The sequence below is a fragment of the Eschrichtius robustus genome, chromosome 16 (genome assembly GCF_028021215.1).
Source record: "Eschrichtius robustus isolate mEscRob2 chromosome 16, mEscRob2.pri, whole genome shotgun sequence".
NCBI lineage: Eukaryota > Metazoa > Chordata > Mammalia > Artiodactyla > Eschrichtiidae > Eschrichtius > Eschrichtius robustus.
The window spans coordinates 70,463,330-70,486,409 of record NC_090839.1 but is presented as its reverse complement, the minus strand read 5'-3'; the positions used below and the strand labels follow the sequence as shown (position 1 = coordinate 70,486,409).

Here is a 23,080-nt window from a genome sequence, read left to right as displayed (position 1 = left end):
AGGTGTGCGAGCTTCAGTAGTTGCGGCACGTGGGCTCAGTAGTTGTGGCTCACGGGCTCTAGAGTCCAGGCTCAGTAGTTGTGGGACACAGGCTTAGCTGCTCTGCGGCATGTGGGATCTTCCCGGACCAGGGATTGAACCTGTGTCCCCTGCATTCTCAGGCGGACTCTCAACCACTGCGCTACCAGGGAAGTCCCCAGAACAATTTTTAGAAATAACAACTCACTTCTGTGTGCCACTCCAGTAAAATAAAATTTCCGCTAGAGCATAACTCTATTTTATTCACTGTTATAAGCTCTGCATTTACACAGTGGCTGGACAGACGGGAGGTGTCGATAAACGTTTGCTGAATGAATTTTCTTCCCAAAATATTACCTCATTTGAGCCTCACAGAAAGCCTATGAAGCTGGTATTTTTCATTAAACTTTTAAGATAATTGTATATTTGCATGCAGTTATAAGAAATAATACAGAGAGATCTCATGTACCCTCTACCTAGTTTCTCCCAATGGTAACATCTTGCAAAAATAATGCTCACTATCATAACCAGGATATTGACATTGATACCATCCACCAATCTTACTCAGGTTTCCCCAGTTTTTTACTTGTACTCGTGTGTGTGTGTGAGTGTATCTAGTTCTATGCCATTTTGTCACATGTGTAGGTCCATGTGTCTACCACCACAGTCAAGGTACAGAACAGTCCCTTCATCACCAGGATCTCTCACGTTGCTTTTATATCCACATCCACTTCTCTCCTCTCCCTTTCTCCCTCCTCCCTTCCCATACCTAACCCCTTGGCAATGACTAACCTATTCTCCATTTTTATAATTTTGTCATTTTTGTAATGTTACATAAATGGAATTATATAATATATAACCTTTGGGACTGGCTCTTTTTTTAAACTCAGTATCATTCTCTGGGGATCCATCCACATTGTTGTGTTCATCAATAGTTTGATCATATTTATTGCTGATCAGTATCTCACGTTACACATGAGACACAGTTTAAACATTCACCCACTGAAGGGCGTCTGGGTAGTCTCATTTTTAACTATTATGCATAAAGCTGCTGTGAACCTTAAAGATCTGTGTGAGGCTGGCATTTTTTAGCCCATTTTACAGAAGAGGAAACTGATGTTCAAGGAGGCACAATAACTCACTCAAAGTCACTCAGCTGGGCAGTGGGAGGGTTGGCATTTGAATTTACAGCCTATGCATGTGACCACTAAGCACTGTGTTGGGATTTTTCTTCTTCTGGAACATGGAATAATTTTAAGAGGTTTCAGAAAAAAAACCTTTAAACATTAAATTGCATCCTTTTTTAGAGTCCCGTCCAATTGGTCTGATGATATTGAGATTCTTGGACATATTTTTAAAAGCTCCGGAAGTACCAAGAGTAAGATAAGTTTCCATTTCAGAACGTGTTTTGCCTTTAAATTTTTATTTTTATACAGTTTTAAAGGTAACTTTCCATTTAGAGTTTTACACCATTTCAGAACTTTTAGTGAAAATAGAAGTTAGCTAGAATTTAAGAAAATGTTTTGTGTGTATTATAGTTATGGTTATAATTGCCTCCTGTTTTTGGCAAGGGATACTGTTTTCCACTTGTGATACCAGATCAAATTCTTTTTTAAACAAATGCTTTAAAGTAATAATTTGATTTAAAGTGAAGAATAATGTAAGTAATAATATATATGGTGCATGGATATGGCAAAAAATAGTTGACGTGGAATTCAATGACTGAAATTTAGGAGACACCACACCAAAGGGTACAGAAAAAGTCCCACCCCTAATTCATGTACCATTTGAACTGCTGTCCATCTAAGTGTACTGTGATACAGTTGACCTGACACATCCCTGTGGACAAGTCTTCCCTGAAGGAAATGAAATTTCTTGATGTCAATCATCTCAGGTAGGGTCAGAGATTGGAACCTTGCAGATGGGACTCCCACACCCAGGGAAGGAATTCCTTTGTCTCTCTGGGCCTAAACTTCTTGGAAGTAGATTCTCAGAGCCATTGAAGAGCTCCTGAATGGTAGGAGAATAGTATCACATCTACCACACAGAGATGGTCAGAGTCTATAGAGGCACCAAAGTGAGTTCTTCACCATGACTACTTTTAAAAAGTGCTACTGGTGGGTGATGTCAAAAAAACATGGCATATGAGGAAGACTTAAGGTCTCATTTCCCCCACAAAACCACAAAAAAAGTATAAGAAGTTGAATTGACTATGTTCGACGTCTGGGAAAGAGTCAAAGGCTTAAAACAACCTTATAAATACCCAATTAAGAAAAAGCCATCTTAAAAATGGTAGAAAAGGGCTTCCCTGGTGGCGCAGTGGTTGAGAATCTCCCTGCCAATGCAGGGGACACGGGTTCGAGCCCTGGTCTGGGAAGATCCCACATGCTGCGGAGCGACTAGGCCCGTGAGCCACAATTGCTGAGCCTGCGTGTCTGGAGCCTGTGCTCTGCAACGAGAGGTTGCGACAGTGAGAGGCCCGCGCACCACGATGAAGAGTGGCCCCTGCCTGCTGCAACTGGAGAAAGCCCTCGTACAGAAATGAAGATCCAACACAGCCATAAATAAATAAATAAAATAAATAAATAATTAATTTTAAAAAAATGGTAGAAAAATTTTGTGACATTTTATTCACCCTTGCTCCAGCCTTTCTCCTGCACGGCAGTTTTGGTCTTGAGCAGATGGCAGCCCAGTTCCCGGTCCCCCAGCTCCAACCAGAGAGAGCAGAGAAGATCTCATTTGCAAATTATTGTACACACCTGTTGTAACCTGTCTCGGGATAACTGGAGGACTGGTGCAAGGCACCCAGTTCATGTAACTCAGAATATAAGTGGGAAAAGCAATAGGCACTGTTCATAGAAGCTACCTGGAAGACTACAAAACCAAAAGATGCCTGAGGTAAGAAATTATGGGTGGAGATATACAATAGATCATCAAGGTCTGGAGGAGAAGCTGGGGTGAGATTCTTTCGAGAAATTAGGATATTCAAGACAGCTGTGCACATGGCGGTATTTAGAAAACCATGCACATACCCGAGCAAGACGTGTGCTCACAAGAGTCCTAAGAAGACCTTAAGCTTTCACCTTAGACTGATCTCTAGGCTCAGAGCAAGCCTAGCTAAGTGGTGAAGGAGTATCCCAGCACAGACCTAACTTGTACATTGGTTCTTCTCTCCTTTCTGTTGTTATTGCTATTTTTGTTTGTTTGACCTCTTGGCACTCAAGAAAATCTCTGTCAAAACATTAGCTGAACATGAGCTAAATGGTCAGAAACTTCAGTGTGATCACACATGGCAAATAATTGTCTTTGCAAGAAGAGTTTGGAAACGTCTCAAAACAAACATACTATTATAGGCTTCAATGGTCAACAAAACAAAACAATAACAACAAAACCCCAGCAACCCCAACCCCCAGGGAAGCAGGAGAATCTGATTTCCAGAGCTACCACATTGTAATAGTGAGAGGACCAATATTCAACTAAAAATTACAAGACATACAATGAGACAGAAATCATGCCTCAGGACTTCCCTGGAGGTCCAGTAGTAAAGAATCCACCTTCCAATGCAGTGGAAATGTGTTCAATCCTTGGTCGGGGAACTAAGATCCCACATGCCGTGGGGCAACTAAGCCCGCGTGCCACAACTACTGAGCACGTTTGCCTCAACTAGGCAGCATGCATGCTGCAAACTACAGAGCCCACGCACTCTGGAGCCTGTGCGCCACAACTAGAGAGAGAAAATCCACACGCCACAACTAGAGAGAAGCCCACACGCTGCAACAAAAGATCCTGCATGCTGCAACAAAGATCCTGTGTATCACCACTAAGACCCGACACAGCCAAAAGTAAAAAATAAATAAATAAAATAAATAAATATTTTTTAAAAATCATGCCTCATTCAAAGGAATGAAATTAATTGACAGAAACGATCCCTGAGGAAGCCCAGGCATAAGACTTACTAGACAAACAGTTTAAATCAAGTTTGTTAAATGTGGTCACAGAGGTAAAGGAAGAAATGGACAAAGCACTACAAGAAGTCAGAAAAATGACATGTGGACAAAATGAGAATATCAACAAAGAGATGGAAATTATGTAAAGGCACCAAACAGACATTATAGAAAAGCGCAATAACTAAAACCAAAAATTCACTGAAGTGTTTGGCAGCCGTTTAAAACAGGAATAAGAAAGAATCAGACAGTTGAAGACAGAATAGAAATTATGGGTCTGAGGAGCAAACAGGAAAAAAATGAAGAAAAACAAACAGAGCCTAATGGACTTGCATGACACCATCGAGCAGACAAACATGTGCATTATGAGAGAAGGAAATGAAACAGAGAAAGGGACAGGAATATTATTTGAAGATATAAGGGGCAAAGTCTTCTCAAATGTAATGAAACACATGAATTTACAAATACAAGATGTTCAAAGAAATCCAATAAGATAATCCTAAGAGACCCACACCAGGATACATAAACATCAAAATATTGGAAGCCAAATGGAATCTTGAAAACAGCAAGAGAAGTGACTCATCACATACAAGGATCCTCAGTAAGATTATCAGCTGATTCTCATAGGAAACCTTGAAGGCCAGAGGTGGTGGGATTACATATTTAAAGTGTTGAAAGAAAAAAAACTGTCAGTTAAGACTTCTCTATCCTGCCTTCAAATCGCTCCTTAAAAATGAGGGAGAAAAAAAAAAATGAGGGAGAAATTAAGATATTTTCAGATAAAAGCTGAGGGAGTTCATTACCACTAGACCTGCCCTAGCTGATATGGTAAAGGGATTCCTACAGGTTAAAATGAAAAGACTCTAGACATGTGTCAAATCCATATAAAGATATCTTCAGAAAAGGTAAGTGTGTGGGCAACTGTAAAAGCCAATATTACTGTAATTTTGATTTGTGACTCCACTTTTAATTTTCTATAGTTTTTTTTTTAATTTATAAAAAAGAATTCTAAGTCTATATTTTTGGGTACACAGTGTACAAAGATATAATTTATGGCATCAGTATCAGAAAGAGGGGACAAAGCTCTATAGAAGTAGAGTTTCTTGTTTTTGTTTCTTTTACTGCCTACATGTGTTTAATGAGGTAGCATTGGTTTATAGCATCATATGTTTCATGCATACATTATAATTTGACTTCCTTATACACTACAGCATGCTCACCACCAAAACTCTAGTTTTCATCTTTCACCATACAATTGACCCTCTTTTCCCACTTTGCCCTCCAACCCCCATCCTCTCTGATAACCATTAATATGTTCTCCATATCTATGCATTTTCTTTTGTTTTGTTTGTTTGTTTTTTTAATATTCCACATATTAGTGAAATCACAGGTATTTGTCCTTCTCTGTTTTGTTGATGGTTTCCTTTGCTGTGCAGAAGCTTTTTAGTTTGGTGTAGTCGCATTTGTTTACTTTTTGTTTTTGGTGCCCTTGCCTGAGGAGACATAGCCAAAAATATATTGCTAAGACCAATGTCAAAGTGCACACTGTCTATGTTTTCTTCTAGGAGTTTTATGGTTTTAGGTCTTACATTCAAGTTTTTAATCCATTTTGAGTTAATTTTTGTGTATGACGTAAGATAGTGGTCTAGTTTCACTCTTTTGTGTGTGGCTCTCTAGCTTTCCCAACACCATTTATTAAAGAGACTTTCTTTTCTCCATTGTAGATTCCTGGCTCCCTTGTCATAAATTTGTTGTGCATATATGTGTGAGTTTATTTCTGGGCTCTCAACTATTTCCATTGATCTATGTGTCTGTTTTTCTGCCAAATTATTTTGAATAGTATAACTTTGTAGTATGATTTGAAATCAGCAAGTGTGATACCTCCCACTTTGTTCTGTTTTCTCAGTCAGGATTGCTTTGGCTACTTGGGGTCTTTTGTGGTTCCCGACAAATTTAGAATTTTTTGTTCTATTTCTGTGAAAAATGTTATTGCGATTTTGATATGGATTGCACTGAATCTGCAGATTACTTTAGGTAAAATGAACATTTTAACAATGTTAATCCTTCCAATGCATGAGCATGAACTAGTTTTCCATTTCTTTGCTTCTTCTTCAATTTCTTTCAACAATGTCTTATAGTTTTTAGTGTACAGGTCTTCCACCTCCTCAGTTAAATTTATTCCTAAGGATTTTATTCTATTTGTTGTGATTGTAAATGGGATTTCTTTCTTAATGTATTCTTCTGCTAGTTCATTGTTATTGTATATAAATGCAACAGGTTTTTGTATACTGATTTTGTACGCTGCAACTTCCCTCTTTTCATTTATTAGTTGCAATAGTTTTTGGTGGAGTCTTTAGGGTTTTCTACATATAAAATCATGTCATCTGCAAATAAGGTGACAAGCAAACTTTGTCACCTTTCCAATTTGGATGCCTTTTATTTCTTTTTCTTGCCTAACTGCTGTGGTTAGAACTTCCAATACTATGTTGAATAAGAGGGGCAAGGATGCTCATCCTCATCTTGTTCCTGATTTTAGAGGGATGGCTTTCAGTGTCTCACTGTTGAGTATGGTTTTAGCTGTGGGTTTGTCATAAATGGGCTTTATTATGTTGAGGTATATTCCTTCCATACCCACTTTATTGAGAGTTATTTTTAATCATAAATGGATGTTAAACATTGTCAAATGATTTTTCTGCAACTGTAGAGATAATCATATGATTTTTATTCTTTGTTTTGTTAATGTGGTGTATCACGTTGCTTGATTTGCCTATATTGAGCCATCCTTGGATCCCTGTAATAAGTCCCACTCCATCATGGTGTATAATCCTTTTAATGTATTATTGTATTAGGTTTGCTAATATTTTGTTGATAACTTTTGCTTCTATGTTCATCAGAGATATTGGCTTGCAATTTTCTTTTTCGTGTGTGTTATCCTTGTCTGGTTTGGTATCAGTCTAATGTTGGCCTTGTAAAATGAGTTAGGGAACAGTCTTTCCTCTTCAATTTTTTGGAATAGTTTCAATCTGATAGGTATTAAATCTTCTTTGAATGTTTGGTAGAATTCACCAGTGAAGCCATCTGGCTTTCTGGGAGGTTTTCAATTACTGTTTCAATCTGCTTAATGTTGATCAGTCTATCCAGATTTTCTATTTCTTCATGATTCAATCTTAGAAGGTTGCATGATTCTAAGAATGTTTCCATTTATTCTAGGTTGTCCATTTTTTGTTCTTAATATTCTCACAATCTTTTGTATTTCTGTAGTATCGTTATTACACCTCTTTTGTTTTTTATTTTATTTATCAGTGCCTTCTCTCTTTTTTTCTGTGAGTTGAGCTACAGGTTTGTCAATTTTGTTTATCTTGCAAAGAACCAGCTTTCTTTCATTGATCTTTTCTATTGTCTTTTAAGTCTCTATTGCATTTGTTTCTGCTCTGATTTTTATTTCCTTCCTTCTACTGACTTTATCTCATTTTATAGAGTTCTTCAGCTCCAGAATTTGTTTCTTTTTTAGGGTAACCAATCTCTTTTGTGAAGTATTCCTCTGTTCATCAACTTTATTCCTGAGCTCATTGAATTGCTTTTCTGAGTTTTTTTGTAGCTCATTGAGTTTCTTCATGATACCTATATTGAATTCTCTATCAGTTAAAGCATGCTCTTCTGTGATTTTCAGTTTGGTTTCTGGAGAATTGTCATTTTCTTTTTGGGATACTGCATTGCTATTGTTTTTCATGGTGCTTTATGAAATGTTCCTGTGCCAGTGCATTTAAGTATCCAACACCTTTCTTGAGAGATAAAGTTTTGCTTACTTTGTTTCTAACAAACCAACAATTGGTAACTAGAGGTGTTTCCTTTGTTTTTAAGTAGGTGGCACTATAGCACAAGTTTTTGGTTTGCCTTTCCAGAGCTGCCTCTTGCGGTATTTGAGAATCTGCACTTTCCATCTTCCATTATCTCTGTGCAAGGTGTGGCCCCATGCCCTCATAATTGCTTCTTGTGCCCCTGGGGTCACTGGTGCCTTGCTGTTGCGGGTGTCACTTCTGTTGCTGGCATCACCACCAGGAGCACTGGTATGGCAGAAGCTTCCGCTGTGTCTGGGGTTGCCTAGGTTGCAGCCACTGCTGCCCCAGTGGGGGAAGTTCGAGGGAGGGATAGAAGCTGGCGTCAGGGGTTGTCAAGTTTATGGGCCCCACCACTACAAGCAGGGGTCTGGAGTTTCATGTGCTCCTATGGCTAAACGGACTGGGGTCATGGGGCTCACTTCTACTGCTGCCCAGTTCTCTGTGGCCATGGGCACTGCTGCAGTTGGAAACCAGAGTCATGTGTGTCACCTTCACTGCTGCTACTGGATTCTCTGGGGCTGTGGCTCAGCCATGATAGCCAGGAGGCCAGTATCGTGGGCCCTGGTTCTGCCTCCTTTATGTGTTCCAACCCACCCACCTTCAGATTACAGATGTGTAGATCTCTCTTGTGTCCTGGTGTGTTGAGAAGAGGAACTGGTGTTGAGTTATGGGTGTTTCACTAGTTGTAGGTTAAAGGAGAGAGACAAAGGGATTGTCTCACACCACCATAATGCTTAGAAATAGAGTTTTGTATGTACTTGAAGTTAATTTGGTATCAATACAAATTAGATTGTTATAATTTTAGGATGTTATATGTAATCCCCATAGTAACCATGAAGAAAATATCTAAGGAATATAAACCAAAGGAAGTTGGAAGAGAAGCAAAATGTGTCACTACAAAATATCAACTAAACACAAAAGAAGGCAGTAGTGGAGGAAATGAGGGACAAAAAAGCATTAAGACATACAGAAGATGAATAGCAAAATGGCATATGTAAGTCTTTTCTTATCAATAATTACTTTAAATGTAAATGGATGAAACTCTCCAATCCAAAGGCAGAGATTTGCAGAATAGTTGATAACACATGATCCAACTCTACTCTGTCTGTAAGAGACTCATTTCAGATTCAAAGACACAAGTAGGTTGAAAAGATGGAAAAAGATATTCCCTACAAATAGGGGCCAAAAGAGAGCTAGGGTGGCTATATAATAATATCAGAAAAAATAAGCTTGAAGTTGAAAACTGGTACAAGTAACAAAAAAAGGGCATTATATACTGAAAAAAAGATTAATTCACTGAGACTCTATAACATTCAGAAACGTATATGCACCTAACAGCATAGTGCCAAAATATATGACGCAAACACTGACAGAATTAAAGGGAGAAATCAAAACTCCAAATTATATAAAATAAACATTGATGGAATGGAAGGGAGAAATATACAGTTCTACAATAACACTTGGAGGGTTCAATATATTACTTTCAATAATGGATAGAACAACCAGAAAGAAGGTCAATAATCAAGTGGAGGACTTGACTAACACTACACACCAATTGGATCTGGCCGATATATAAAATACCCTGCCTAAGAACAAGAGAACACACATTTTTCTCAAATGTACATGGAGCATTCTAAAGGATGGGCCACATTATATGCCACAAAACAAAGATTAGTACATTTTAGAAGACTGAAATAATACAAGGTATCTTATCTGATCACATAGAATGAAATTAAAAATTAACAACAAAAAGAAAAGTGAGAAATTCACAAATATGTAGAAAATTAAGCAATACAGTCTTAAACAACCAATAAGTCAAAAATGAAATCACAGGGGAAATTGGAAATTACATTGAGATAAATAAAAACCAAACTACAACATACCAAAGCTTGTGATTGTAACAAAAGCAGTGCTGAAAAGGAATTTTAAACACCTACATTAGGAAAAAAAAATCTCACGTCAATAACTTAACACCTTAAGTAACAAGAAAGAGGAGAGCAAACTAAATCCAAAGCTAGCAAAGGAAGGAAATAAGTTTGGATCTAAGAATAATAAAATAGAGAATAGGAAAACAATAGAGAGAACAAATAAAGCCAAAAGTTGGTTCTTTGATAAGATGAAAAATTGACAAATTTTTAGCTATATTGATTAAGAAAAAAGATGATTCAAATTATTAAAATCAGAAATGCAAGAGGAGATATTACTAGCAATTTTACATTCCAAAAAGAGAAAAGTTTATAAGAGAACACTATGAACAATTATACACCGAAAGACTGGATAATCTAGATGAAAGAGGCAAATTTCTAGAAACACATAATCTACCAAAAATGAATCATGAAGAAATAAAAAATCTGAATAGAACTATATAACTAGTAAGGAGATTGAATCAGTAATCAACCCTCTCATCCCTCCCCACCCTGAAAAGAAAGCCCCAGACCTGATGGCTTCATTGGTGAATTCTCCCGAACATTTAAAGAAGAATTAATACCAATTATTCTCAAGCTCTTCTAAAAAATTGAAGAGGAGGGACATATTCCTTAACTCAATCTATGAGGTCAACATTACTCTGACACCAAATCCAGACAAAGATACTACAAGAAAAGAACACTACAGACCCTTATGAATAATTGGGGCAAAATTCTCAGCAAAATGTTAGCAAACAGATTTCAGCAACATATTAAAAGGATTATATACCATGTCCAAGTGGGATTTATTCCTGGTTCAACATATGAAAATCAATCAATGTAATGAACCATGCTAATAGAATGAAAGTGGGGGCTGGGGGACTACATATCTATTCAATTGATGCAGAGAAAGCATTTAACAAAATTCAATACCCTTTCATGATAAAAACACTTGTTTATTTAATAAACTAGTAATAGAAGGAAACATCCTCAACATGACAAAGGCCATATATTAAAAAAAAAAACATAGCTAACATCATTCTCACTGGTAAAAGACTGAAAGATTTTCTCTTAAGATCAGGAACAAGACAGGAGAGCCTGATCTCACCATTTCTACTCAACAAAGTATTGGAAGTTTACCCAGATCAATTAGGCAACAAAAAGAAATGAGGCACCAAGATGAAACAGAATTAAAACTAGATCTGTTCACAGATAACATGATCTTACATGTACAAAACCCTAAAAAACTTTCTCACACACACACAAATTGTTAGAGCTAATAAAGGAATTCAGCAAAGTTATAGGAAAGAAAATCAATGCACAAAACTTAAGGTGCAATTCTATACTTTAACAATTAACAATCCAAAAAGGAAATTAAGAAAACATCAATAAGAATACAATACTAAGGATAAATTTAGTATAGAAGGTGAAAGACTTGTACACTGAAGATTAAAAATCACTGCTGAAAAAGAGAAAGAAGACATAAATAAATGGAAAAGCATCCCATATTCATTGATTTGAGACAATATTAAGCTGACAATGCTGCGCAACATTATCTACAGATTCAGTGCAATCCCTATCAAAATTTCAATGGTGTTTTTTTGCTGACATAGAAAAACCCATCCTAAAATTCACATAAAATCTCAAGGGATCCCAAAATGCAAACACAACCTTTAGAAAGGGGAAAAAAGTTGGAGGACTTACACTCCTGATTTCAGAAACTTACTTCAAAGCTATAGCAATCAAAACAATGTGATACGTTCATAAAAAGAGACATACAGACTACTGGAATAGCATAGAGAACCCAAAAAGCAACCCTCACATATACTGTCAATTGATTTTAGGCAAGGGTGCCTAGACCATTCAGTGGGAAAGAGAGTCTTTTTAACAAACGGTGCTCGGAAACTTGGATGTCCACATGCAAAAGAATGAAGTTACCTTATATCATACACAAAAATTAATTCAAAATGGATCAAAAACTTAAATGTAAGAGCTGAGCTTATGAAACTCTTGGAAGAAAACACAGAGGAAAATGTTGCCTTGGATTTCACAATGATTTATTGAATATGACGCCAAAAGCACAGGAAATAAAAGAAAAAGTATTGAATAGATAAAATGTTCTTCACCAAATTTAAAAACTTTGTATGTCATAGGATACTATCAAGAAAGTGAAAAGACAACCCACTGAATGGGAGAAAACAATTGCAAAGCATATAATTTGCATATCTGATAAGGTATTAATATCCAGACTACATAAAGAACTCTTACAACTTAGAAACAACAACTATAGAAAAATGAACAACCCTATTAAACATGGGCAAAGAACTTGAATAGACAATTCTCTGAAGATATACAAATGGCCAATAAGAACATGAAAAGATGCTAGTCATTAGAGAAATGTCAATCAAAACCACAATGAGTTACCACTTCAAACCCATTAGAATGGCCATTATTAAAAATAAACTGAAAATAGCAAGTGTATGTAAGGATATGGAGAAATGAAAACACTTGTGCATGTGGAAAACATGTATGGCAATTCCTCAAAAAGTTAAACAGAATTACCATATGATCTAGCGATTCCATTTCTGGGCATATAACCAAGAGAAGGGAAAGCAGGGACCCAAACAGTTACCTGCACAGTGTTCATAGCAGCATTATTCATAAAGGCCAAAAGGTGGAAACAACCCAATGTCCATCAAGAGTTTAATGAATATACAAAACTTGGTATATACATACAATGGAATATTATTCAGTCTCAAAAAGATGACAGTTTGCTAAAACATGGATGAACCTTGAAAACATTGTGCTAAGTGAAATAAGCCAGACACAAAAGGGCAAATGTTGTATGATTCCACTTATATGAGGTAACTAAAATAGGCAAGTTCTTAAAGACAAAAAGTACCATTAGAGGTTACCAAATGCTGGGGAGATGGGGACTAGGGAACTATTGTTTAGTGGGAACAGAATTTCTTCTGGGGATGATGAAAATTTTCTGCAGATGCATAGTGGTGATGGTTGTGCAATATTGTAAATTTTACTCAATGCTACTGAATTGTATGCTCAGGAATGGTGAAAGGGGTAAATTTTATATTTTATATATATATATATATATATATATATATATATATATATATATATATGCCTCAATAAAAAGAAAATAAAAGAACAGAATATAAGCCAACAAATCTCAGTGGAAGAGTGACACGTCTCATTGCCATGAGAACGTGTGAAATGAAAGAAATCAGTGTGGCCATATGTGACGACATCCTTGCAAAATAAAATATGTACAATTTTTTTTAAGTCATGGCTTTGGACCACCCCAGTTCAATTTAACCAGAATCTCTGTGGTTGGATCCAAGTATTAAAAAAAAAAATTCCCTCAAATGATTCTAATGTGCAGGCAGTATTAAGAACTGCTGCTCTATACACCTGTTACTCTGTGTTCATTTTCCCTTTTACCCAACCTTTAAACTGTGCTACTGAGAATTAAGGCTAAGGCTTGCATGATTGCTTCTGGACAATAGTACCCCAGAGGGACAGGACCCCACCCCCCCACCCAAGGCCATAGTGTGAGCACAACAGTGACACCAGTGGCTGTGACTTTGTAGAAAGGAGATGGATTCTGAGATCAATTTCAGGGTCTGTCTACCCTTCTACAGTCCATCTTGGAAGCTGAGGATTTCCTCTTAGTGGCCACTGCTAGCTAGGGTTTGTCTGATGAAGAGTTACAGCAGGTTTCCTTATAGTCTATGGTAGGTTTTTGTAGTCCCTGGATTTCTCATTTAGAGTTTGGGGTCCAAAACACACCACTTTGAATCCTAGACCTGCCATTTATTTGACATGGGAAAGACATGTAAAGCTTCCAATCTGCAGTTTCTTCCTCTTTAAAGTGGGGATAATAGTGCCCCTGGAGGCTCAGCGAGATTAATAGATTTGTTTGCACCCTGTTGGTAAGTGGGGTGGTATGATGTGAACCGAGTCAAAGCCAGCATTCTTAACCACAAGAGATCACTGGACCCCAAGTCTGGTGGTTCTGAAGCCAGGCTGTTTTCTACCCCAACAGTCAGCCCATAAGTGCCAGATGGGTTATGACAGAAAGGGATGTGGGAACACACTATGAGCTTTGAGATTAACTAGAACAGGTTTCATTGACTTGGAATGAATAAAGGAAGAAGGAAGAAGTCTCAGGATGCAGAGTTGAGTCCAGTCCTTTACAGACCCACACAGCTCCCTGCAAGGATTCTTGGGCCTGTATGGGGGCAGATGGTGTGTCCTTACCTCATAGTACATGAAGATGCCTATGGGTCTGGTGGGCTTGATCCTGATGCCAATGTTTCCTTCAGTGTTGGGCGGCAGGATGTTGCCCTTGTCATCAATGATCTGGAGCAAGAGACCTGTGAATCCCACCCTGCAGGGATCCCCAACACTCCTGCCCCACCCAAACACTGCCTGGCTCATTCATGTGACACAGTGGGGGTAATTGGGGGAGGGGGTTGTGGTAGAGGAGCCCTGTCAGAAAATAGAATAAAACTGTCAAAAGGCTTTGAAATCAGCAAATGGTGAAACCCAAGCCATGGGTCTATGTGTTTCATGCATATATAGACATCACAAATGTGTCTTCAAGCTAGAAAACACGGATCAGGAAAAACTAAAAGCACCAGCAGTGGAGAGAGCTGCCTGAGCTACTGCAAGTACTCTTTGCCAGGCTCGGTGCATGAGGCCTCTGGCTGTCCTGGCAAGCTGCACTCATGCCCAGGACATTGCAGGTCTCAACTGAAACCTCGCCAGGAAACTGGAGGAAAAGTAGGCGGAGAAGAGGAAGGACAACAGGGAGGCATGACTGGTTCTGTCACCTCGTGTCACACAATGGTCCCACCATAGCCGAGCACTAACTGCTCTCTGCCAATGTCTTTACCAGCAGACCTGAATGTCGTAGGGTGGGATGGCCTTCCCCATGGAACCCGGCTTGATCTTCATCCCCCGGAGAGTGCCACAAGTTGTTCCCTGTTCGCAAAGAAGAGAACTGGGGTTGGCCAAGCGTCCAGGCTTATCACAAAAACACAGCATCCTTGCTCACAGATGTCATTTGATGCTGTGCAGAGAGCCCTTGTGGCGAAGCTAGAAGGCATAGACCCAACTCTAGTCAGCAGACATTCACTGCACCTGACATGGGCTGGGCCTGAGCCCGGTGCTGGGGCTACACAGTCCAGTGGGAGAGGCCAAGAAGAAGCAGAGGAGTGAGCCCAGGGCTGTGGGCATGTAACGTAGGGTGTGGAGTGCCCACTGTATGCCAGACATGTGTCCATTTGCCGGGGAGGGCCATGAGTATATTTAACAAACATTTACTTGTAGCTGCCTCAACTGCTTCTCAGAGCTGTGTTGAGATTATTCAGATTGTTCACGTTGTTCCCCTACCCCCTATGTCTTCCTGACGAACCTTATTCCTTCTTTATGGTTCTCTAAATTATCATTCTTCCTAAAGTTAAGCGCTTTACACACAGAGAGACCAAGGTTTGAATCTTGACTCCACCGCTCACTAGCTATGTACCAAGTAATCCCCGTTGATCTCCTCCTCTGTCAAAGGGGGGTAATTATAACATTATCGCTTAGGGTGCTTGTGAGTGTGTGCCAGGCACACACCAAGTATTCAATAAACAACTGCTACTAGCTATCATTCAGGCCCTAATAAAAGGAAGTTGGGAGATTCTCTTTCTGTGGTATTTTTCCCTACACTTGTATTGCTGCTTGTCTGTTTCCCTCAGTAGATAATGAGCATTCAGAGAATAGAGATTGTCCCATCCATCTCTGCACCCCCAGCATCTAAACACAATACCTACCTAAAAACAACCGTGACAACCATAAATGCAATAGGGGTTAGACACTGTGCCCAGAGCTTTGTATACTTTCTTTCATTTACCTTATCATAACCTGGCAAGATTGGCATTATATTTCCATTTTGGAGATGGGGAAGCTAGACTCTGCAAGATTCAGTGATATGCTGATAGTCTCGAAGCCTATAACTGGCAAGGCTGATATCTGAACTGGGGTCTGAGATCCTGAGAGAGGAAGTACTTTCCCCTCTGCAATGTCACTGCTCACACTCTAGGCATGTGGAAAATGTTGCAGAGATGAGTGGATAGGTGTGAAAATGTTTGGAGAAATAAAGCACCATCCGGGTATCAGGGAGTATTCTGTTGTTATGAATAGTTGATGCAAAGGGACTGGCATCATGGGTGTAGTGCATAGTTGTAACCTCACCCTTCTTGTCTGAATGCAAACTGTGAACCAGCAAGGACAGTCCTAGAGTCTTAACATTTCTCAAGCCTGGAAGCAGACCCAGTAACTGATTATTTATTTTTTTATTTACTTTTGCAAAATAATGTCAGACAAGTATGTCAGTTGGGACTAAAACAGCTATTTTGCTACAGGCTCTGAGATGACAGTCATTCCTCTGTCAGCTAAAGGGATGATAGGGAGGTAGGGGAAAGTGGCTCTGCCCAGCATCGGAAATGGATTAAGAATGTGTTAGAAGAGGGATACCTGCCCACACTATCATGGATAAAGTCCTTGAGATTCAAGACATGCATTATTCTTTGAATGCCCTGCCCACTTGACTGGTCAGTGATCCTCTTTGGGATCACACTGTGTGTATGTGTATGTGTGTGTGTGTGTGTGTGTGTGTGTGTGTGTAGCGTGTATATAGAAGATCTCTCCTCCTGCTAGTGTCTCACAATCAAATCTGTGTGCTCTCCTCATAAACACTCAGAAATGAACTAGTGAACTTCCGGGGCCAGCTCCTGCCTGCTCCTGTGGTTGCTGCCTCGGAAGGGACGGTGAAGTGGACAGGACTTGCAGTGGTGGCTTCCATGCTCCTGGAGAGTGCCTTCTATGCCAGTGCCCCTCCTGGGCTCCCATAAACTAATTCTCACAGGTACAGTGGCACCATGTCCTTAGACCCCTTTCTAAGTTTTTGTCCAATAGTTTTCAGCACATTGGTCTTTTGACAAGTTGATGAGCTGCAATTGTCTTTTCTGCAAATTTATTTGGGACAAATTAGCCTAGAGCTCTGGAGCCTCCCATTGGCTTTGAGCAACGCTGCGTGCACAGTGGGGCCTCTGCACACACTCATAGCAGGATTCAGCCCATCTGCTGGGCTCCGTGGATGAGCACATCCTGACTGGCCCAGAGGGACCAATCACCTACCGTCTCTGACTGTCCGTAGGCCTGGTAGAGCAGAATGCCTGTCTGTCTTCTCCACAGCTCTTGCTCCTCGGGCAGCAGGGCCTCCCCACCAGTACAGCAGTGCTCCAGGGTGGGGAACCTGAGGCTGAGGGGAAGGCAAGGTGTCAACAGGGCCTCCGCAGATTGGGCTTGGGCGCTCTGCCCCAGGCCCAGGGAGAGCTCAGAGCATTGTCATCTGGATCATTCACCCTTCTGCTTCTTTGCTTTCTTACTTGCCTTCTGGGCATTTTACTGATGGTCAAGTCCAAGTGGAAGTCACTTCCTGTTGGTACCTGTTAACTCATCTGGCAGAGGTAGGTGGTGGTGGTGGTGAGGCTAATGGGTTAAATCAGGGAGATCAGGATTGAATATGGATGTTGATGTAACAAGAGGGAGAAAAGTGTGCTTGGAACACATTCTAAGCATTCTATGTGGCTAAGAGGGATATTTGTATAAACCATAAGGGCTGAGGGATAAGACCCCAAGGATATGCTAGGATGGTAATAGAAGTGTACCGCCTTCTGGGAAGAGTGGGCTTATGTGAACTGAAGGCCTTTTGTGTTTCTGGCTGGAGAACGCAAATTAGGGGTTGGAAATGAATTGCTCGGGACGTCAAGGAAGACCGGGCTTCATGTAAGTGAAGGGAAGAAGGATCACAAGTAACAGCCCTGAGAGCAGGAATTTGGGAGAGAACAGAAAAGTCTGCTGGGAACATTTGCAGTAGTTTGCTAGGTACATTGTGTGATGTAAATCCTCTCATCTATTTTCCCCATGAAGATTTCCATAAATAATACAAAAACCATCACAAAATAATGATGGATTCCCTGAAGGAAATGTGTAGAAGTGATTGGGGTCTTAGTACCACCTTGCATGGGGCTGAGCTGATCTAGCTCGTAGGGATGAGGGAGGTGGCAGAATCCCTTGTCACCCTCTCCTCGTATATACAGAGCCTGTAGTGATGGACAGGAGAGCTGGCTTCGTTGAGCGTATGTTCCTCATTCTTCTTGAGCTTTATCCAAAGTACATAAAATGGGCAGAGTCTCCAACAGAGTCAATATTCATGCCCTGGTTGAATTTTCATGGGGTTTGTTCAGTACCTCAAGAACTTTGCAACAAGTAGTTGTAATATGAGCTTTGAAATACAGTTGGAAACATAATTCTGTCAGATTGAGGGTTCATGAATAAAATCAAGCTGTATTTCAGTTACGTTCATAAATTGAACTCCTTGATATTTTAAGTCTTATATGTCTAAAACATGTTAGCTCTGATTTTGAAGTAGCCATTTCAATTTCAGAGTTGCTAAAAGATACATAAACAACGATAAGGTTCAAAGAGCAGATCAGGTGAGTTAAAAATTAATCCACAAACATGGGGAAATGCAAAAGTAAAATTACAGTGTGATACTACATACCCATCAGATTGGGAAAAATTAAAACTTGGACAAAAACAAATATTGCCAGAGATGTGGAACAATGGGAATTCTCCTCCCCTGCTAGGGGAAGCATACCTTGGTTCAATACTTTGGAAAATAAGGTAGTAGGGTGCAATGTCAGTGTGACCTAGCAATTCTTCTCCCAGAGAAGATCTACAGCAATGTGTGTTTACGTGTTTATGTACATGTTCAAAAATTCAATGCAGCATTAATCATCAATAGCTCCAAACTGAAAAGTACCCAAATGCCCAATATTAGAACTGATTAAAAATGTGCTACTTTTATAAAATGTAATGTTATACAGCAATGAAAATTAACTCTAGCTTATGTAACAACACGGACACTTCTTAGAAACATAATGTTGAAAAAAGAAGCCAGATATTATGGAATAATGTATGATTACATGAAGTTCAAAAGCAAGTAAAGTAGAGTAATTTGTCTAGGGATATTTCCTATGTAAACTATGAGGGAAAATAAGGAAACGAACACCATAAAAGCCAAGGTAGTGGATTCCTTTAGTGGAGATGGAGAGGCATGAGGATGTCTCTGGGGCCACTGGCCATGTTCTATTTTTGTGCCTTGGGTGAGCAGTTATATAGCTGTTTTATTTTCAACAATTCATTAATCTGTAAATGTATATTTTATATAGTTTTCTGTATGTTTATTTCACAACAAAAACGTTTATAAAAAAAAAAAAACCCACAATGATGCAAGGCTCACTGAGTGTTTCATTTGGTTCTCTGAATCCTGTTTAAAGAACCAATTAGACTAGCTGCTAAATATCACCACCAACATTTACCGCCCCCCCACACACACAGTATCCCCAAAGAACCATAGCTAAAATCAGTCAGACCACAGTGCATCACATTACTTAAAATCCTACCCGACGATTCCTGTTACCAACCGCAGCCACTTCTACCATACCTGGTGGAATTCTGCTGCAGAATCATTCGAAATACAGAGGGCGCAGCAAGGCACTGGGTAATAGGGTATTTGAATAATGTCTAGAAAGTTAGGAGAGAAAAAATTTTATTTTTACAATTAAGATTTAAAATATAGATTTGTTATTAGCATTTTTACTCTGACCTCTCCTCTAGGAGAGCCCATTTATTCATCTGTTAATTCTTTCAGTATACCTAAATTGAGCATGAATTCCGTACATGGCATGTGTCAGGTACTACTGGAGCAACACAAGGAAGTCTAAGTTGAGGGGATGGGTAGGGAGGGAATGAAGGGAAAGTTTTGTTTTGTGAATTTGAATAGTAAATTTTTAATTTAACATTTTTCGTTTTAGTCACTATCTCCCATCTTCAATAGGAGAGACTGAAACCAAGTAATTTAAAAAGTATATTTTTAAAAATTCACAAAAGTAATAAGTGTAAAGTAAATTAAACAATTAAACTTTCAAATGCAGGGTTTGGGGTAAATCTGTAGACTCAATTCTTTGAAATCATTCAAGCTTAAAATACACTGAGACTTTGGGGACACCCCTTGTAGGGGAAGGAGAATTAGACCTGGTGGGGGAAGGAGAGAAGTGGAGTCAGTGTGGTTTGTGCAGTTTTATGCCTCAGAGGCTGGCAGGATGCAGGCAGAAAATAATGACGGAGAGGCAGATATTGACATAGGGGAAGGGAATGAGAAGTGGGAGGTACAGTTTCAGGTGCTGGAGGGATGATCAGATGAACTTAACCAACCAGCAGAAAAACAGGGGGGAACTAGCCTGGAGAGAGAAGACTGGACAGTTTTGAGAGCCACCTGAGTAGATGTACCTGCTGGAGAAATGGAAGTAAAGGCAGCTGCTTAGAGGGGAGGGACAGTTGAGGGCAGAGCCTTGGATGACTGTGGTGCTCAGGACTAAGCTGGGGGAACAGGCGGTAGCTGTAGCAAGTGGAGAATGTGCTATGGAGCAATTTGACCTTAAGGGAGGAGAGACGGGGCTGGTCCAAGGTGTACCAGGGTGAAGGGAAGGTGTTCTTAGGATGAGGAACTTTGAGTATGTTTATGGACTAAGGGAGTATAGTCAATGAAAAGTGAGAGATTGAAAATACAGGAGAAAAGGTTTAATGAGTTAAAGATTAATAGAGAGGGGCTCCAAACAGAAGGGCAGGGAAAAGAACAGGATCGGCAACAGTTGTCGGGAGGGAGTTGGACGTTGAGAGGTGAAGGGGCAGGTCTGCCTCTGAGATAGAAAGCAGGGGAGTGAGTGGAGACACAAAGACAATTTTTAAGTGAAGAGAAATACGTTGAAGGAGTTCATGCAGGTGACCTGTTATTATCATGGTGTATGCATAACAGCAACTGCTACCACTTACTGAGTGTTCTCTCTGTGCTAGTTTCAGGGCTAAGCACTTTACACACCTTTCCTATGTCATCTCATTAATATTCCCAACAATTTTGTGGAGATAGTAACCATTAAGACTCTCATTTTACAGATGAGGAAACTGAAGCTCAGAGTGGTAAGTAAACCACTAATAAATGTCAGTCATGGGATACGAAACTAGATCTGTCATATTCCAACACCTTTGTTTCTAAATACGTCATTAAATTGAGTAGCCACACAAATACAACATTCACACACCAGCTACCTGGCCCTGGTAGAGCCAGGATCCAGGATACAGGAGGCCTGAGCTTGTTCTGTTTGCTTTCATTTCTCAAAATGTATATTCTGGTTCCCAGGTCCACAAAGTCTGATCCATAGTTCTAGGGAAAGGTTTGGAATATGTGTTTTCTTCAAAGTTACATCTTGATGTAATTCTGATACAATGATTGATTCAGTGCTTCACATTTGAGAAACCCAGAGCCAGGGTTATATTATATTAAGAGGCTTCTTTGCTAAATGAAGTATTTACTCAGTTGGATCCAGTTTTTGAACTCGAAATAAGTTTTTTCCGGGAGTTTGTTGATATCGAAAGGTTCGTCTTCTTACCTGTACAATGACCTTGGGATCAAACTGGGGCAGATGATGGGCAAAGACTGTAGACCCCGCTGTCCATGGTTCAAGCAGGGACCCTGCGACAGCTAGAATCCAGCCTGTGTCTGACAGGCACCAGAGGACATCAGACGTCTTCAGCTGCAGTAATTTCCTGCTAACTCGAAAATACAGTTAGCCTCAGATACTATTCTGACTACTATACTATCCTTCCCTTCTCTCCACCCCCATTCCTCCAGGAGTTTGCTACTCAGTTGTTATCATTACCACAGATACCAACTGTCTACAAAAAGCCTTCTCTGTCCCCCTGGTCTGGTTAATAAGGTACAAAGTATACAGAACGTGGTCTGGTTTGAATGTTACTAGTTGGGGGACGGGGAGAAGGGAGAAGAGTTTGGTTTAAAATTGATTAAATGGTTAACCCAGCTTCAGCCTCTATGTTTGTTCTAGGTTAGGGCAGTGGCTTGGTGTGGCTTAGTTCCAGGTATTATTTTTCCCTAACAGTTCCTGATTGGGAAACTTCATGCCGGATTTGTCCACAATCGAGGAGAGGAGAGGACCTGTCACGTAAGGTCACATTGCTGGAGCATTTTATCTTTCCCCACCAAACCCTGGAACTACTGACAGGGACACAGGGGCTTGTCATTTGTGTGGTTAGCAGAATGCCTGCTGTTTCTACCCACATCTCCTCCATGCCTGCTGTGAAGGTGCTCAGGAAGGACCCAAATGTGCCTCCTTTGTCATTCAGATGCCTCTGTCAGCGAACACTCATACATAGTCTATACTTCTCACACCCTTAGGGGTCTGAACCAAAGAGAGCAGAAAGGATAAACAGCATGGGGTCAATTCCACGAGGAGTTCTTTTCCCAGCACATACACATACACATACACATACACATACACATACACATACACATACACATACACATACACACTTCACCCCAGATCTGTGGCCCAGCTTCTAAGTTGGTGCCCTCTCTCCTACCATGAAGGGAAGAAGGATCGCAAAGCAAGTCCATGGCTGTGCTTTGCCATCTTGGGGAAGCCTGTGGTCCCACTGGTGAAGAAGATGGCCATTGGGTCCAGGGTCTTTGACTTAATACAGGTGTGAACTGGGGATTCTGATCTGCAAAGGGATTCAATACAAAAGGACAGAAGTCATGTTTCCTGTTTTTCCATCCTCTGGGGAAGCAAAAGAAGCAATATGAGGCTTAGAGTCAGAAAACTGGGGTTTGCAAGTCCCGGTATTAGGCACCACACAAAGTTTATGGGTGACCTGGATAGGTGGACTGACATTTCTTCATTTTAAAAAGTGGGGAAAATATGATGGATTATTTTTAGTTTAATAAACATTGAAATAGTATTGCCAATGATTCCAGACAATGCTCTAAATGATCTACAAATAAGAACTCATTCAATCTTCAGAGCAACCCTAAGAGGTAAGTACTGCTTTTATGCCCATTTTGTAGATGAGGGAACTGAGGCTCAGAGAGGTTAGGTAACTTACCTGAAGACATATAGCCAGCAAGTTGCAGAGTCAGGATTCAAACTCAGAGAGTGTGATCCATATACTATGCTTTTAGTCACACTGCTAACCCTGTACTTTACACAGACTAGCTTCATGGGAATTTAACCTCATAAACTTGGTGTTGAGGGGTGGGAAAGAGAAAGCTAGGGAGAATGAGAGTGTAAGGAATATATATATGTACATCTGCCCTAGCATGAGCTAGAGGTGGAAGGTAGAATCCGTAGCTCCCTCCGTCTGCCTCGGTTCTTGGGGAGCTTCTCCTTGG

At 40.0% G+C, this 23,080-nt stretch overlaps 1 protein-coding gene across 3 annotated transcripts in view; it reads right to left on the bottom strand.

The window, feature by feature from the left end:
* Nucleotides 1-23,080, bottom strand: part of LOC137750645 (acyl-coenzyme A synthetase ACSM1, mitochondrial) — a 45,119-nt gene that overhangs the window by 5,044 nt on the left and 16,995 nt on the right. For all 3 annotated transcript variants that reach the window (XM_068525072.1, XM_068525073.1, XM_068525071.1), the window contains exons 5-10: nt 22,273-22,413; nt 21,285-21,444; nt 19,283-19,362; nt 16,909-17,032; nt 14,629-14,709; nt 13,984-14,085 (exon numbers count right to left, since the gene is read on the bottom strand). In XM_068525072.1, coding sequence (XP_068381173.1) covers nt 13,984-14,085; nt 14,629-14,709; nt 16,909-17,032; nt 19,283-19,362; nt 21,285-21,444; nt 22,273-22,413 — 688 coding nt within the window. The remainder of the gene's footprint in view (nt 1-13,983; nt 14,086-14,628; nt 14,710-16,908; nt 17,033-19,282; nt 19,363-21,284; nt 21,445-22,272; nt 22,414-23,080) is intronic.